Raw genomic sequence first — 18,685 nt, 5'->3', positions numbered from 1 at the left:
TCACAAAGTGAACATAAGCCTATAATGAAGGACCTCACTCACCCAGCACCGAAAACATTACCAGCATCCCAGAAGCTCCCTCCTGCTTGCCCACAGTCCTACTGTATACCTAGGAGCAACCACAATCTTGACTTCTTACACCATAGGTTACTTTTACATTAAAAAATTCACTGCCCAAAAAGCAGAAAAGAGAAGAAAAGATTTGCAACTTTCTCATCATTAAGGAGCCCCAAATCAAAACAACAACACAAAAATAAAAAAGTAGAAAGTTCACTGTCATTTTGTTCACATTTTTAATACTCTCTGGGCAGAGCTCCAGATAGAAATTACTAATATCTCAAATGGGTGATATGCCAACAAAAATACTAGTACTTTATAATACATTAAAAATAGCCCTGTATAATGGAATGTGAAAATCAGCATTGTAACACTTGGGTAAAGAAGATGAGAAATTCTAAATTTGAAGTGTTAAAAGGGTCATTGCCTTAGAAATTGACAGGTGAGGGAGACGGGTGGAGTCGAGGTCTCTGATGTCATCAAGGAAAAAGCAAGAATGGCAGGTAACTAATGGCATTTGAGAAGATGGCAAAATTGAACAGCCTGAACTATAAACATTAAGTGGAGGCAATAAAATGGTGGTCAGGATATGGCAGTGGAGGCCCCTGAACCCATGAAAGAAAATCAGTGGAGGAAGGAGCAGCCTCTTGGACTGATTGGGATAATAGGAAAAGCTAATGGAAGGAGATAATTAGGAACATGGGTCAATTTGATTACTGTGGACTGGGGAGTGGGGGGGCAGGGCACAGAAGAAGGTACACAGGGCTTGTGCTCCAAGTCACTGGGATGTCCTCATTATAGTGAGACAGTACCTGGTCTGAACTAAAGAGGCCCAACGCCCTTCTTCATATGGGTTATGTAGCAGTCTCCTTCTTAAGGTGACACACTTGAGATTAAAATAGACTGCCTTCCATGGAGGGAGGGTGTTGAACACATATACACAACACATATTAAATTGAATTTCAGAAGGTTAACGGACTCCAAAAACTTATTCACATATATCCATGCATACTATAGGTTAAGACTTTTGATTTAAGAAAAATGTGTGCTTGAAGAAAGAGCTCACCAACTGAGGATATTTATTTAAACAAAGGAAAGTCAGAAGTCCTGACGTAGAGATATGACCTTGGGAAACTCCTTGACCTCAGGGGCTTAATTTTGTCATCTCTAGGATGAAAATAAGTATGAGGTCTTTAGGTGTTCTGAGGCCAGTTTTAATGTTGAAGTGGGGGGAGGGGGGAGGAAGGTTTCCCACACAAAACCAGGCAATTCTTGGAAGTCAGCTCGGGGTGGGGTGTCGGAATTCAACTCAATTCTGACACTATCCATCTGAGATAGCGTCAGATCTCACAGGTTAAGGGTTCACTAGATTTGTGTCCCCCACCTCCCCCAACCTCAGATGCCAGCTGCAAGACCAGATTGTTACCTATACTTTTGACGGACTGGCTATAAATCAGAAGTTCCCATGTCCCCCTCCTTGGGTTTGATTAATTTGCTATAGAGACTCACAGAACTCTATTATAAAAGGATATAACTTAGGTATAGCCCGGTGGAGGAGATGCATACAGCAAGGCACGAGGAAAGGCTGCAGAGCTTCCATGTTCTTTCCTAGCATACCGCAGTCCCTAAATTTCCACTGGTACACCAACCCAGAAGCTCTCCAGACTCTGGCCTTTTGATTTTTTATGAAGCCCTCGTTATTTAGGCACCACTGAATCATTGGCTTTTGGCAGCTGATTCAACCTCTAGTCCCTCTCTTCTCCCCTCCCCCAGGTCAGGGAGTAGGGCTGAAAGTTCCAATCCTCTAATCACAGGGTTGGTTCTCCTGGCAACCAGCCCCCATCCTTTGGTGTTTTCCAAAAGTTACCTCATTAACATAGCAACAGACACCTTTGTTGCTCTCATCACACAGGAAATGCCGAGAGTTTTAGGAGCTCTGCCAGTAGGGAGAGGAAGCTCAAATACATATTTACTTATAAAATCACAATATCCCCTGGGGTTTAATACTTATACGGCCTCCTGATGAAGTTTTGTTGGAGTTAGGTGACCTATCATGGGGCAGGTCCGGAGCCGACGACCAAGAAAGAATTCTTGAGACATCTTTGGTGCAAAAGGATGGTTTTATTAAAGCATGGGGACAGGAGCTTTGGGCTGGAAGAGCTGCTGCCCGGGGCCTGTGAGGGGTGGCTGATTATATACTTGGAGTTGGGAGGGGTTTAAGGATAGCATATTCTCTAAGGAATCTTGGGAGTGAGGTTTCCAGGACCTTGAGGGGCCTAGCTATTATTGGGAAAAGGTCACTTACCCCCGTCTAATAAAATCTGAGTCATGAGACGCTTCAGATGTATATCTGTGGGCCATATGCTTGGGGGATGATTGCCAACATGTATTTTGGGGGGTAGAGATAAAGGAAATTTCTAAAGGAATTTTTATATATTAAAGTAGACTTACAGACTCCTGGGGGGTCAGGCTAAGACTGCCTTCTGTCCTTAGCAAAGTATGAACATCAAGGCAGTTGAGTCTGCAGAGGAATATCACTCTCTTTGCTTTAAGGACTTGTCAATGTGCTTTGTCCTCAGCCAGTCCTCTGTTCCCACATCATCTCCCTCTCAGGATCAAATGAAATAATGTCTTGGTGCATGGAAAGTATCAAAAGACCATACAAGTAGAAGACACTATTAATATTATTACTTGTTGGCTTATTCATCTCAAGAATCCAGCTTTTCCTAGAATATTGAATACATGAGGAGCAGGAAAACATCTTTTTTCTCCCACTGGTGAGTAAATGGTGTATCTCCCCATCTCTGTTCTGGTATCAGGATTGGAAAAAGAAATAAAATACATTTCAAAAGGAAGGAAATAAATTTTGAAAGGGAGATTTCCTTTAGATTCTCTAAGTGGCCTAAATTATGAATTAGATGGTTAGAACAGTCTTTTTGACTTCAGATTTCAAAGCATTATAAATTATACTAATAGTAATTTTATAATGCCCATTTTTCAATTGCTTCTCTTCAGATTTCATTTTCTGGGTATCCTTACCCTAAATGCCTGAGGGGGGAAAAGGGAAATTTGGGTTCCATTGTGTAGTAAATAGCAGAGAAACGCTGTTAGAGAAAGTATTATAGCAAAAATCTATTTGAGCAAAGTCCAACCAAATACCCCAGTCAGCTGCAATTTTGGCTTAACTCAGTTTTTTTTTTTAATAAAGATTTATTTATTTATTTATTTATTTATTTATTTATTTATTTATTATATAGAGAGAGAGGCAGAGACACAAGAGGAGGGACAAGCAGGCTCCATGCTGGGAGCCTGACGTGGGACTCCATCCCGGGACTCCAGGATTGCGCCCTGGGCCAAAGGCAGGCGCTAAACCACTGAGCCACGCAGGGATGCCCTTAACTCAGTGTTTTAAAGAAATTCAGAGGTTTAGATTAGTCAAATATGATTTTACTACTAATAATGAAAATAATGGAGATGGAGGATGAGAATTAGAGGAAGTAAGAGAAAGAGGAAAGTAGGTGAGAGAGGAGGTAAAGAAGGTAAAGATGCATAGAAAGAAAACCAGTGTGTCACAAAAATGTGGAAAACCAAGAAGATACACGAGATTCTAATCCAATGTCCTTTATCTTTTATCCTCATTCATTTTCACTCTCCTTTTGCTAAGGGTTAACTATGCCAGGTACTAAGGGGAAACACAGAAGATGTATAAGGTGCAGGTCTTTGTATATACATATGCAACAGATAACCTGATGGTTTCGTGTGAAGTAAGTTAACATCAGCTTCTCCAGAGAATGGAATGTGCAACATCCAAGGAAACAATATTAAGCAATGAAAATATAAGATTCAGGTAGAAACAGAGTCTCAGACTTTGAAACCTCGTTTCACCATAGAAAGCCTGTATGACTCTGGGAAATTTACCTAAGCTCTCCAAACCTCAGTTTTGTTGCTGCAAAATGGGTGTAATCCTAGTGAGATAGAGAAACTAAGGGAACTTATGAAAAAATAACTGCTTTTTTGCTTCTTTTCCTGCTTCTATTCTTGCCAGGACCTGCACCCCGACCTTATCCATGGTTTAGAGTACCAATAATGTCTTCCTTGTAAAGGTCAAGGAGTTAATGATTTCTTTGGAGTCTTCCAGCACAGTTGATAATGCTTAAGGAGTGACCAGATGGGGTCATCATGTATCTTTTCCAAGACTACATACTCACGCCTTGATGTGAAAACCCCTGGCTCCAGGGCTGTAAGTGACTTATGGAGGCCACCTGAGCATTCATCCTTGTTTTGACCAGTTTCTGGACGTTCGAGAGGACAGGTACACAGACCACCATCCTATAAAACTCTAGACCCCGAAGCAAAGACAATACTCTCTCCTTTCCTCTCTGAAACTCTCAGGTACTCTTGTCTATTCTCTGTCTTCACTAAACTTCAGTAACCTCCGCTCCTACTTCCTCTAAGCTCACATTTGATTTCTATCCTATATGAAGCCAAGGACCCTCTTGGCTGATCCTAAGAAACCTTGGACCTGGCCAGCCTGCATCACTAGTACAAATCTTATAGGGTCCTTGTGAGGATAAAATAGGTTAGTGTATACAAGGCCGTTGGCACAAAGTCAGATAAACTCAACAAATGTCAACAAGCATCAGGAATATGCACAGAAATAGGAAGAAGTTTCTAAATAAGGAGACTACAAACCGGATACTCTCATTGTGGTTTTTCTGCACTAATTTGCTGCACGATCTTTACAAATGTCACTGACCCATGGATTCCACATTTTAGAAACTAGAAGAACATAGTCCACAGTATTCCCTTTACTTTTGATACCAATTACAAGTTCAGGGGTACCCAAGACCACTCTTAGAGTCAATAATTTGCTAGAAGAGCTCACAGAACTCACCGAAAGCCTTATGTTCACAGTTGCAGTTCATTATAGCTAAAAGAGACAGATTAAAATCAGCCAAGGGAAATGATGCATGGAGCAGAATCCAGGAATGTTCCAAGGATGGAGTTTCCAGTTGCCCTCTCTCAATGGAATTATGGACAACACCTCTTTCTCTTAGAAATTATGTGTGACAATAAGCAAAGGGCATTGCCAAGCAGGGGAATTCATCAAAACCTTGGTAGCCAGAGTCTTTACTGGGGCTCCATAGTCAACTACCACATGCTTGATCTCAATCTCTAGCCTCTGCAGAGATCAAGCTGATACCACAAGATTCAAAGACTCACCATAAGTCACATTGTTATACTTCTTGGCATGGTCCAAAATCCCCAGGTAAATAAAGACACTCTTACCAGGCAGGACATTCAAAGGGGTTAGAGATTAGCTCCCAGGGGCAGGTGGGGAAAAGTCAGGGCTCTCTTTGGGTAAGGTTAAATTCTTCACTATGTATTATCAAAAGCTAGACTTTCACCTCTAGCACTCTGGACTAACAGTTTTCAAATTTTTATCAACTGAAAACTACAAAAAGAAATGAATTTTTACATGTTGACTTGAACATCTATGTTTCAAAAGATAAATACTTACCCTTTTACAATATGGAATGTATGCTGATATTTTATTCTAAGTTATTAGTAACATTCCACTAAATTGATCACTAAGTGAAATATTGATCTAGAACAGGGCCTTGTGGGCCAGATGCAGCCAGTTGCCTGTTGTATAAAAATGGTTTTATTGGAACACAGCCACACCCATTTGGTTCTCTATGGCATGTGGCTGTCTCCATTTTGGAGTAGTTGCCACAGAGATAGTATGGCTTGCAAAGGCTAACATAGTTACTCTCTGGCTCTTTAGAGAAAAAGTTCGACAACCTCTGCTGTAATGTACCAATATGACTTATGATCTCAGGAACATATATTTATAATATTGCCTTCTAGCTCTTCTAGTATATGACAAACACATAACCTTATACCCAGTTTTTGGTTGATAAAAATGCATGGTAATGACACAAAGTTTAGATTACAGGTTCCCAAGTAAATTTTGTGGAGGAGAGTCTCTAGCATTGCACTGGGAAATGTCCTTCTAAGTAGGATAAAAGAAACACTTATTTCCAGGCAGTGGATGCGGCAAGACTGTATAATACTTTAAGCTCATGATTTGCATGCCCTCAAACTTGTGATCGTGTTACTCATTAATCAAAAAGTATTTGCAAACTCCTTCCCTTCCAGATACACTGCATTTTTTCAACTACAACAAAGTATGAGGAATTATGTGAGAAACTTCTGGCATTAAAAAAAAAAAAAAAAAAAAAAAAAAAAGCCCAAGCTTCAGAAAACACTGATCAGGATTAAAAAGGAGTTCAATTTTAGTAAGAGAAGTATTATGCCAAGAGAAAAAAATCCAACACAGACAGATACCCAAAGAAATATCAATAGAAGTTTCTCTAAAGTCCAGATTCAAGTGGAGTGTTCAGAAGAAATACAACAAGAGTAAATTCGGGAGGTGAACTATAAATTGAACAGCAAACAGAATTCTCTGGACATCTCTCTCATTGCAGCCATTTAAGATTGAATATTAGGAAAAGACTAGAACAAAATGTAAGCTGCTAGAAGGGTGAGGTAGATAATGGCACATTATTATCAGTTTCTGAAATATTGGAAGGATGGCTTATTATAGCCCTTACCTTTACCAGATTGGCTGGCCAGTGCTGGGAACAAATCTTGTGACTTCTGGGAAGTTGACTGTATTGAAAATGAGTCTCTGCACAAAGAGGTCATTGAGTCGTAGGAATCTTTTCTATTCTGTAACATAAGATGAAGAGGGCATAATCAGAACCTGTAGTCTCCTGCCTTCTAGAAATTGATGATTTTATAAATTAAGTCAGTAAAATTAATTTTTGAGTGGCTGCTCACTTTCTCCTAGATGCAATTTGGATTTGCCACAGTGGCTGTGAGGATTTGTCAAGTCTCAAGTTCATTGTGATGCTTTGCCTCTCAAAACAGATATCTAATCTATCCCTTCCCAACTTTTTGACCATCCCTACATTTTGCCTTTATCATCAGAACCCTTTGACTTTTATCCTAACTAATCTTTTCCCAGGTATCCCTAGGTTATTCCTATTGGCTTTCTGCTGCTCCAGGTTAAAGCCAAGATCCTCCCTCAATGTGGTGGGTGGATTGTAAACTGTCCTTAACTTTCTACCCTTCCTTGTATCTTTGCCTTTGCCATATGCCTTCCTTTGCACAGTTGAATGCAGTGGAAGTGATTGTGTGCTAGTTCTTTTTCTAGGCCTTAGGGTACCTTTTACCTTTCCACTCTTCTTAGAACTCTGCCATGCTATGAGAACAAGCCAAGGCAAGTCTGTTAAAGGACAAAAGACATATAACCCAGTCACCAACTTTGCCCTAACTAATTCCCTGCCAACACCCAGCTAGCCAGTTAGTCCCCAGCAGATCCATCCACTGACAGCACATGAATCAATGAAATCAACTATGATCAACAGAGCAAGGCCCAGATATACTGACTGGTAGATTCATAAGCAATAAAAATGTATTGTTTTAAGTCATTGAATTTGGTGTAATTTGTTTCCCACAATAACTGAAAAAGCATTTCAAAGACTTTTTCTTTTTTTTTTTAACCAAAGACAATGTACCCAATTAGTTGTAGGCTCTTTCTGCTCTTGTTCTATACATTTGGCAAATACTGTCTGAGTCTGCTAAGCTGCATTCAGTAAGTGAAATTTCTTCCTCTTAGTTTCATACTTTACAAATTATTTTCCTTCACTTAAGCTATTGTATCTATTTCCATGAAATGTTCCCCCCAAAAGTAGGAAATGTCTTAGTCTTACTCTAATCATTCTACTTATTATCCCCTTTTTCTCAAACACTTAATCCACTTACATCTTGTACATAAATTGATTTAATTAATTGGACTTGATAAATGTCACTACCATTTGTTTCGACTGCCAATTCCTAGAATGTAGGAACAATATTGGCTGAACTGCCCAAGACTGTCATGTTTATAGGCCCTTAATCCATTTGTTGAATCAAATTAAAACGAATTATTTTTAAATGTCTTCATTATTTCCTGCCCCAAATTGAACAATCAAAATGTTAATAAACATTAATTTATCCTACTTTATATCTGCCTTTATATCAATGTATGTAAATAAGAATCAGCTGAAAGTCCAATGCATGTGATCTTTCAAAGATGAATTAAAACCAAAAAAGAAAAAACAAACAAACAAAAAACAAGTCTCAGTGTTAGTAATTAGGGAGCACCCACAATAAAATAAAAAAAAAGTGGTGGGTGCCTGGGTGGCTCAGTTTGTTAAGCATTTGCCTTTGATTCAGGTCATGATCCCAGGGTCTTGGGATCGAGTCCCACATCAGGTTCCCTGTTCAGTGAGGAGTCTGCTTCTTCCTTTCCTTCCTCTCCCACTCTGCTCATTCTCTCTCTCGTGTACTCTCTCTCAAATAAATAAATAAGATCTAAATACATACATACATACATACATACATACATAAACAGCACCACATCCATGTTGTGGTGTTCATTGCTAACGATATAAATTCAGTTATAAAGATGAAACATTTAGCAACAATGGCCTTTGAACTGCTGTTAAGTAATCAGTGAACTGTGTTAATATTTATGTTTTTATATTATGTTTTCGAATTATTTAATATAAGCTTAAATGCTTCTTTCCTCTTCACTTTTCCCTCTTAGAGTGAGACACATCCAAGTTTCAATACTATTTCAAAATGCTCAATAAGGCAAGACCCACGCCCTTTCTCTTTCCCTATGCTGCATCAAACAGAGCTGTGAAAGTTTGAATGAATACACTAATTCTGCAGAATAAATATTTTTAGATATTTACATTTAATCTGATTACTTCCAAAAGGGATTTGAAGTTATTTACTGATAAATACTGATCAATGTCAAAACATGAGGACATTTTATGGATTTAAAGAGCTCTACTCCTCACCTGGAGATCAGGCTCAATAATTTCCAAACCAACTCTGTGAAGTAGGTCATTCACATTGTGCCTCAGGCAAGCTGGAAAAAGAGGCTGAGATGACATAAGCTAAAGCCTAGGGCTAACTTTATTAAGGAAAATACACAAGTTTCTGCAGGGAATGAGTTTAACAGTTCTTAGCAAAGATTCTTTGGTATCTATACATAACTCTCTAGGGCTAATTATGATTTAATAATTTTGATAAAGAAAGTCCTTATAGCGTCTGATTTATTTCTTCTAGACTCTCTACCATAATTCAAGTAGCTTATATCAAATAAATTCTGGTACTAAACTGAGAGATTATATTGTTCAGCAAATGAGCAAGTGCTATTTGCTATATAATTAGAGTTTATCAGTGTTATACAAATTTAGGTTGTGATACGATTTTTACTGAGGAAGCAAAATTCACCCCCTTTGTAAAGGTTAACATTTTTATATTAGGCTGTGATTACAGAAAACCAACCAACCAACCAACCAGTAGAAACAACTCAAATAAGCAACTATAAAACGTTATGCCATAAACCAGGGCTAAAAATTTCTGAGGCTACAGTAGTTGGCTATGTTTGCCAAAAACCACTTCAGAAAATTATTGAGCTAACAGTTCTTTTCACTGCGTATATATTGGCTTCTACAAGAGAGGTAGTACTACATATTGTTTATCACAGTCCCTATGTTGCCAGTTACAGTAGCTATATGACTTTGTGTAAATTACTTTCCCCATATATACAAGGTAGTTGTGAGAATTAAAAGACATCATCTATGTAAAAGGGCTTATTCCAGTGCCCAACAAGTATTAAGCTCTTCATATGTACAAGCTATCACCATCACCATCATCATAATCATGCCATCATCAGCATCATCATTAAAAAGTAAAAAAAAAACAAAAACCCTTTACTATTTATCCTAACATATACATCATAATATACTCTGTAATTTCCACCTACATCTGAATAATTATAACTTCTATAAATTTCACGATGTTAAGGACTTTGTGTAATTCACCTCTATATCCCTTGGGGCTAAACCAGGGCCTAGTGCACAGAGTGAGCTCCAAATATTTTTGGTTTTGAATAAACAAATGCATACATTTTTATATATGCCAATGTGAATTATTTTTCATGACTGTTAATTTTACAAAGATCTTTTCCCTTCATTTTATTTTTTATCCCTTCTTTTATTTATTTATTTTTATTTTATTTTAGTTTTTTATTGGAGTTCAATTTGCCAACATATAGCATAACACTTAGTGCTTATCCCGCCAAGTGCCCCCCTCAGTGCCTGTCACCCAGTCACCCCAACACCCTGCCCATCTCCCTTTCCACTACCCCTTGTTCGTTTCCCTTCATTCTAAGTGAGGTCAATTCTGCAATTTATAATCCACCTATTTTAATCCTTCCTGCCCATTTCATGTTCAATGGAATTATGTACTCTTTAATATCAAGTTTAAAAAAAAGGAGGTCATCATTTAATGTGTATGTGAGCCAAAAGAAAAAGGAACGAAATGGCGTCAATGTGTTTCTGCATTCTCCTAGTACCAGTGGATGATTTTTAATGGTCTGTGGATTCATGCCCTCAGACTGAATGTAGCCCAAATGGGGAAGGTGCTAATGATGCCCTGGTCTTCCCTCATTAGGACAGCCCAACAAATAGAGAAGGATATCAGGGTTTATTCTAACAGGAGAAATCCCATAGCATTTTCCTTCTGTGACCATCTCACTCCTCTCTATTAAATCAAAGATATCTTCTGATTGATCCCTACTTTCCTAGACTAGTATTTCTAGTATTAACTAGAAAGAGGAGCTTATTTTTCATTGCTTATCATCCTTCTAAGTCTCAGTTAGAGGGGATAAGGGAGGAATATAACTACTACTGACTTAACATTTCTGTCTTACTTCATGGAATAAGCTGAATAGATCCAAATATATTATTAATCAGATCATGTTGACTGTACAGACTTATTTATGAATTCATAGGACTCTAATACCAAAATATACTTACTCTCCAAAGCCTAAACATAGTAATAGAAAACTTGCTTCTATTTTTTATTTTAAAATTAATTTTACTTCTTAAAGTAGTTAATACATTTACAGGGTACAATAATCAAAACTTCATAAAAAGAATATTCTTTGAGAAGTCTCAATCTCTTCTTTTACCACCTGGCTGTACCCAACATTGACCCTAAAATACCAAGTATGAGGGAACTTATGATGTAGATTCTGCCTAGAAGTAGGAAAGCCAATTTTGCCAATTCAATGAGTTCATAGAACCTGAATCTCAATACACAAAGCATGATAACTATTTAATCAGATGCCAAATGATTAACACGACTATGTACTTGGAAGAAATTGAACACATGATTTAAAATCTACTTGACTGCTTCTCCCTCTGCCTATGTCTCTGCCTCTCTCTCTGTGTGTTCCTATCGTAAATAAATAAAAAAAATTTAAAAAAAAATCTACTTGACAAACTCCCACTTACTAATGGTTACTTTTATAATACACCCAAATATGTAGTTACCATATTTTTCATTTTCTTCCTAATGCAAGCTAATACATTTTCAGCAGTTGAACACTTGAAAATCAAGAGGATTTTATTTCACTTCTACCTATTTGCTGAATTACTATGATGAAACAGTAAGAAAAAAAAAGAACAGAATTAGATTTAGTAGACACAACTATGAGATGGGGAAGTTATTAAGGCAAAACCAGAGTGGGCCAAGCCGTCATCCAGCTGAAAGCACTTAAAAAGCAAAGTCTAGGACTTCAAGGTATACATGAACGGAGAGCTGAATGTAGCTAACAGAAACCCAGGATACAATCTTCTAATCCACTACTCTGAAGAGGTTAAGGATAAATGTGTTGACTTTGCCCTCCATGAAAAAAGCTGGTGATCTGATCTGCCTTACCAAGGACCAGAATAGATGCTTGATACCTCATACAACACAAGAGAACTCCATGGCTTGAGAGACATGAAGCTGTTCATTAGTCAAACTTTATAAGCCCCATAGTATTAAAATCCCAGGCCACCTTAAGTGTGAAATGACTAACAGTAGCAACACATTCCAATACTAACTGTTCTATGGCGGTTGGAAAAAGTATGCCTTTACTGTTCTTAAATCTCACCTTAAAGTAGAGCATGCTTTGGGCTAAAATTATCCCTGGGCTCTCAGTAATCCCAATTGACGTCAACACTTGAAAATGGCAGGAAACTGGAGGAAATAGTCCCTGCTCTTGGTTGACTGTAACCTGCTCTTTCAAAAGCCTGGGGCATCCTGTTCCCTTGCAGAGAGGGAAAGGAAAGTACATTCAGAGTGAGGATGCTGTTATGCTCTAGGAAGCTGCTAGAAGACACAGGCACCTCTCTGGCTTGGTAAGGTATACTTCTGGGTCTGAGCAGGAGGAAAAACCTACTCAAGGACAAACCTGGGCTTCTTGTGTCACATTTAAAATCACAGGGTGCATCTGAACCTGAATTTACCTGTAAGGGTTTTGCTTGTCTTTCTTTTGGCTCAAACCTTGAATAACTGACATTCAAAAGACAAAGAGAGGGGAGAAAATGCTTCATATGAAGAAGAAAGGTCCCTTTCTTTGAGGTGGCTGCTGCAGGTGCTCTCACAAAGAACAAGAATGGGTAATGAACCTCGGCACATTGCACCCAGGCACTAATCCTGGGGCAGCTACCATCACACCCTGAAACGTTAAACCATGGACTGGAGAAAATATTTGCAACACCTATCACCAACAAAGGCTGAATGGCCAAAATATACAAAGAATGCCTGCAAATAGATGAGGGGGAGAAAAAAAAGGAGCTAATTTTAGAAATGGGCAAAAGATGAACTGGTCCCTTTGGAGGACAAGGAAAGGCCTTATGGTTGGCCTGGGCTTGCTGGAAAAGGCTGGTATGAGTAGGTCAGAACCAAGCATCTGTGTCAATGCCACAAAGCTGGAGGGTCACCATGCCCAGGACCTGCAGATCCTGTGGGAGATACCGAGGCTGACCTCCTGTGGCTTCTCCCGGACTCCAACCATGGCTCTTCCCCAAGTACACTACTGCAGGAGCACTTTGAACAGGGCTATATGGTATTAAACCTGGAAGTGCTAATGTGGTTCCTGACTCAGATACTCCAGCTCCAGTCAATGTTAGGAATTCTACTCACTCAGTTCCCTAAGAGTCAAAATTAGATCAGAAACATTCCAGAAGTCAGAACTCAGCATTGTAAACCCTCCTGAGATCTGAAGTAGATAGCTGGATGGGAGAACTCATCTATCAAATCCCCTAATCTTTTGATATATGTCCCAAACACATGGAAAGTTATGGGGAAAAATATAAAAGTAAATGAAAAACAAAAGCTTTTTAAAATTGCCAACACTCATTTTCCAGAGATAAAACTTTATTTAAGGCATCAAGCAATATACTGAAAGAGGTGAGTCATGCACAAGTAATGTCCTTATTTCCATAATTGTACATTTGATACTTTCTGCCTCTTAAAAAGGGTGCGTAGTGAGCAAAGATGAGAAGCATACAGCTTTTAAACATAACCATACAATATAAGTGTTTAAGAAAGTCTTTAAATTTTGTTTTCCTTCTCTGAAAGGAATTTCGATTTTATTTCAGAAAACCAAAACAAACTAGTTCTTCTTGAGGATGAAATTTCTCTCCAGAGTTATTTATGAAATAATGCAGCTGCCTTTCTCTTTAAAAGGATTCTTGTCTTCTGGAATTCCTTTCACCAGAGGATCCTCTCCAGAACGTTCTTCAATGTAGTTCTTTATTTCTTCGGAACATTTAGACACCTTGAGAAAAAAAAAAAAAAAGAATGAATTAGGTGAGGATTGTCTATACTCTGTTACCACCCTTTAGTGAAATTAATATAATTGAGTACAGCTAGCATTTAAAAAAATGAAATAGTATAAAGATACTAGCACAAAGCATGTATAACATATATATGCTATATATGAATGACAGAGTCACGTAAAATATATTTCTATGTTGAGGGTCAAAAAGCTTGAAAGTCACTGTACTGAATAGATCTTCCCCAGCAATTTCTATCCATTGTGCCTCATATGATTTCCTTCCTCTACTATAACACAATTATGATGTGTCCATAATATTTTAGGATCTAAATCAAAGTGGGGTATCCCACTTTCAATTTCCCATGCTAATGAACAGGTGCAGTAATAGATAATCCCAAAATGTTTTGGGCTGTGTCCTGCCAAAATTCTCACTTATTATGGGTGTATACCATGTTATGCAATTTTTCAAAATGATACAAACATTGGAGAAAGTCTGATCTGGGAGGTTGAAGTTGCCCAATCATACCATTTGTTTCTCTATTCTGAATTCCTTCCTATTGCTTGAGGGCAATGATCATAACGAAAGATTTATTTGAGGTTTATTAGGCTTATCTGAGATTCTGGTGTTCATGTAATTAGTTGAAACTCTTTCTGCAATGGAGAAAGGATTCAGAAGTTTTTTCAAAAACTCTGTCCTTCAGAGATAGGTTGCAAGAGTGAGTTTAAAAAAGAAAAAGCAATAAAAAAGAAAGGGAAAAAAAGGATTAGTGTCTTAATGAAGGCCTGCATTGCTAAGAAGAAATTAGAAGTAAAATTAACAGAAGCTCCAGCAAATTCTAATAGAGACCTCTTAACTCTAGGAAACTGTTCCCATAGAATTTATACTCTAGATCAGCAATCCTCAAATTGTTTTAATAGTTATCACTAAAATATGTTTGCATATGTATCCCAAAATGTTTATAATTATAAATAATGTGTAATTATTTACTTATAAATAAGTACAGATGCTACTGTGTTAATAACTAATGTGTAATTATAAAACATAAACTGGAAATTGTCAAAAGATGAGATTTAAATCTAATCCAAAGTAGAAATTTTAATATTTTACTCCCATGCGCCAAATACTCTTCACACACAATGTGAAGACCACTGTTCTAAAATTTAAAACTAGGTGATGGTAGTTATATGACTTAAAATGTAGTGAAATAAAAATCTTTTCAAGGTTTTTCAGGTGCCATTCTCTCAGGTAACAATCTCTCTGATTTGTTGCTGACATTTATAGTGCACACATTTTATGTGAGTTGTCAGAAGTACAGATGCAAGGTAATCATAACCTGGGGTCTGTCTCCCCAGATATTTGTAGATAAGATTAGAGTTCCCCCAAATTGTATCTGTTCTTTTTTTAAAAAAAAAATTATTTATTTATTCAAGAGAGACACACAGAGAGAAGCAGAGACACAGGCAGGAGAAGCAGGCTCCCTGTGGGGAGCCCGATGTGGGACTTGATCCCTGGACTCGGGGATCACGACCCGAGCCTAAGGCAGACACTCAACCTTGGAGCCACCCAGGCGTTCCAGTATCTGTTCTTACAGAGCCTTCTTCATTAGTTTCCCAAAGAGATCTGTAACCTCCTAGAGAATAATTACTCCTCTGAGCATTTCCTTCCATGATCAAGAAGATATGTTGGAAAAACAATTAGCTGGAGCCAGAATTCAGCCTATGAATTCTGTGTCCTTGGCCTGAGCAGAGCACACATCTTAGCCATGAACAATTTGTTGACAGAATAATGAACTAGGCGTCAGAACGCATGTGTTTTAGTACATGCCCTATCATTATCTCTGAGGTCTTGAATAAGGAGGTACTTAGTCTCCTTGGAATTCAAGTTATTCATCCTTAAAAGTGAGAGCACTGAATGATCCCTAAGAGCCATAATGATTGTAAAGCACTAATACTCTATAATTCAAAGTGTGTAATAATATATGTTTGCATATTATTATTAGGATTTAGAAGTCTCTCCTTGTAATCCCCTAAGGCTATCTTTGAGGGCTTTTTTTCCTCCCTTTGGCATATACTTGGAGCTGGAAAACTGATCCAGCAGGGTGTGGCAGGGAGGAACAGCTAATGAATGGTACCTTTAATTTCTACACTGTCAGCTGCATCCAGGCCCCTGTCCAATTTCTGATTTGAAGCTTAAAATACCTAGAAGACACTTGTCTCTTTTTTCTCCTGTAAGTTCTACACATTCCGGTATCAGGGTATTCCAACTTTGTTCAATGCTGCACTTCGGTATATGCGACTCTGTTTAATATGTAACCTCTAAGGTACATTGCGTGAAAAAACTCAAGTGGCCAACACTTTGCCATCCACAAAATGGGTCTCTTAAAGTTTCAAGAAACTACCCTATTCTTTGGGTCCTGTAACTTTGTTTACTCCTTTAAACATAGTATTTTTAAAGCTTTAAAAAATGGATAGAAATAACTTTGCATTCCAAAATCTACGGAGAATAGGGATTTGGAAGTGAAGGGTTAAATTTCAGAAAAGAAATATGTATAGAGTAAAACTCAGAAACAACGGCATCTTCCAAATATCACTCAAAATGTTCATTCTGAGTGACAAGACTCTGTCATAAATAGAATTACCATAACTGGATCAGGAAAGTAAGGGAGCGTATCTACTAAACCTGCTTAATTTCAATTGTTTTTCTTAATTTTTTCTTGTGTTAACCCATAGAGAAATGAAATTAGTTTAACTTTTTCTTGCTGTGGAGAAAGGAGTAGATCATTTCTTTTAAAAAATCTCTATACAAAAACCTCTTCCAGGACTGCCTGATTTGAGGGGGAAAAAGGAAGAAATGCATGCTCATATTACCAGTAAGACGTAAACAGTACAAAATCTCCAACAAATTTCAGTGGAGACTTCTGAACACCAACGTATGTGTTCTCATTGAATTTGTAATCCGCTTCAGTGGCCTCTAAAATTTTTAATCATGATCACTAAAACGAATTTTCATACGCACCTCATTCTCATTATTTATAAACAAATGCAGATCCTACTGGGTTAGTTCACTGTGCATACTTACTAAACAAAATGGAAAGTAAAAAAGGGATGAGAGTTAACAAATAAGATAGAAATTGTAATGTTTTGTTCCCAAGCCCCAAGGAGCAGTTCATTGCATACCTCTGGAGAGGCCTGGTGAAATTCGAAATTGTGTCATTCAAATTACCTCAACTGTGATGAATTAAATAGTGATTTTAAAAACCCCACAAACAGACCATTCTCTCCATAATGAAAAAGACCAAGGAACTAAACAGCCATCCGCCTTCTCCCTACAATTTGCGTTTTTATTTTTTATGATTATTATTATTTTTTTCCAATTTGAGTTTTTAAAACCAACTACCAGCAGGCAGCATTTTTCGTGCATTTCCCCAACGGGAGGCTCGGATGTTCCGACCTTTCTCCTCGGACCCTTGCCTCTCCTTTACCGCCTGAGGTTCCCCCACATCGGCTGGCAGTCCCAGGTCCCACCGGAGCCCTACTTCAAGGGAAGCTGGGGGAGGGACCCCAAAACAGCAAAAAACCAAAACAAACAAACAAAAAAAGCTGTACTGTTTTACTATAATAAACCAGGGGAAACTGCCCTTGGCTCATTTCAGGGAAGGAAATATTCCGGGGCAGCCCTTTTACCTGCTGCCTCTGCAACTTCACTTCTTTGCGAAGTTGCTCAACTTCCATCTTCAGCTTTTCCTTTTCTGGCAGATCTTCGATGTGAAGGGCCGGCATCGTCGCCCCAGACCCGGCCCGGGGACCGCTCCGCAAGGGGAGAGGCTGCGAGTGCAGCGAGCCCGGGGCGCGTCCCGGAGGAACTGCGGGACCCGCGCGCCCCGCCCCGCCGCGCCCCGCCCCGCCCCGCGCGCCCCGCCGCGCCCCCCGCGCCCCCCGCGCCCCGCCGCCTCGGGTCGGCCCGGGCTTTCCCTCCGCGCGCCCGCGGCCCCAGCCGGCCCGGGGGGGGGAGGGGAGCCCGAGCGACCCCGCGCGGCCGGACCCCGCCCCTGCCACCGCCCGCGCCCGCCACGCCCCCGGGGACCCCCCGCGCTGCGGCCGCCGCTTGGGGCTGCGCGGGCCCACTTTCCCGCAGAAACAAGTTTTACTTTTTGTTCCTTTTTTTTTTTTCCCCTCCCCGTTACCCAGTCACATCCGGGTTTTGTTTGGAAGCAAGAAAAGGAGGACCCTACCGGGCAGGAAATGACCGTCCTTCACCTCCCAGAGTCACGGCCACACGGCCTGGTATGGCCCGCTACGGCCCTCTGCGCGGTGGGAAATGTGGACGCTGACGGAGAGGCCCAGGAGGAAAGTGAAGCTGAGCTGCAATGTCAGAAGCCACCCACCAGGTCTGTTGGTGTGCGTCCATCGGGGCTGGTAAACGCCTGAAACACTGACGCCTTTGGGGTCACGGGGGCATCGGGACGCGAACACTGCCCACCACTTGCACGGCCGTTTGCTGACGTTGATACACCGTCGGCATCGCCCACGAGCGGGTTCTTACTGTTTCTTCAGGGGAATGTTTTGAGATGATTTGGAGGATACACGGATGATACTAGAGAAGACAGAAGCAGGAATCTTAAGAGTTCTTACCACAAAGTGTGTCTCCACTTCCCATCAACCGGGGTTTGGGTGACAGTTGACACCAAGGGTTGTGAACTCCTGACTCCAGTACCTCCCTGGGTGTAGGCAGCGGATTCACTCAGCGTTGGTGTCTCTACCCTCACTCAGCGTTGGTGTCTCTACCCTCACTCAGCGTTGGTGTCTCTACCCTCACTCAGCGTTGGTGTCTCTACCCTCACTCTGCGTTGGTGTCTCTACCTTCTCTCAGCGTTGGTGTCTCCACTT

At 39.7% G+C, this 18,685-nt stretch overlaps 1 protein-coding gene across 1 annotated transcript; it reads right to left on the bottom strand.

Moving 5' to 3' along the window:
* Positions 1-13,374: 13,374 nt before the first annotated feature.
* Positions 13,375-17,693, bottom strand: GNG11 (G protein subunit gamma 11). The gene is made up of 2 exons (XM_072764283.1): positions 17,483-17,693; positions 13,375-13,798 (listed from the first exon to the last, which is right to left on the bottom strand). Exons 1-2 carry the CDS (start codon positions 17,576-17,578, stop codon positions 13,673-13,675), a joined length of 222 nt encoding a protein of 73 aa, XP_072620384.1. The 5' UTR covers positions 17,579-17,693; the 3' UTR covers positions 13,375-13,672.
* Positions 17,694-18,685: the final 992 nt, after the last annotated feature.

This window comes from Vulpes vulpes, chromosome 7 (genome assembly GCF_048418805.1).
Source record: "Vulpes vulpes isolate BD-2025 chromosome 7, VulVul3, whole genome shotgun sequence".
Taxonomy (NCBI): domain Eukaryota; kingdom Metazoa; phylum Chordata; class Mammalia; order Carnivora; family Canidae; genus Vulpes; species Vulpes vulpes.
Note: the sequence above shows the minus strand (reverse complement) of the source record. Positions and strands in the feature narration are given on the sequence as shown.

Coding starts and splice junctions, on each gene's coding strand:
- GNG11 (XM_072764283.1), bottom strand. CDS start 17,578: ATGCCGGCCCTTCACATCGAAGATCTGCCAGAAAAGGAAAAGCTGAAG. Junction 13,799..17,482: donor TGAAGTTGCAGAGGCAGCAG/GTAAAAGGGCTG, acceptor TTTTTTCTCAAG/GTGTCTAAATGTTCCGAAGA.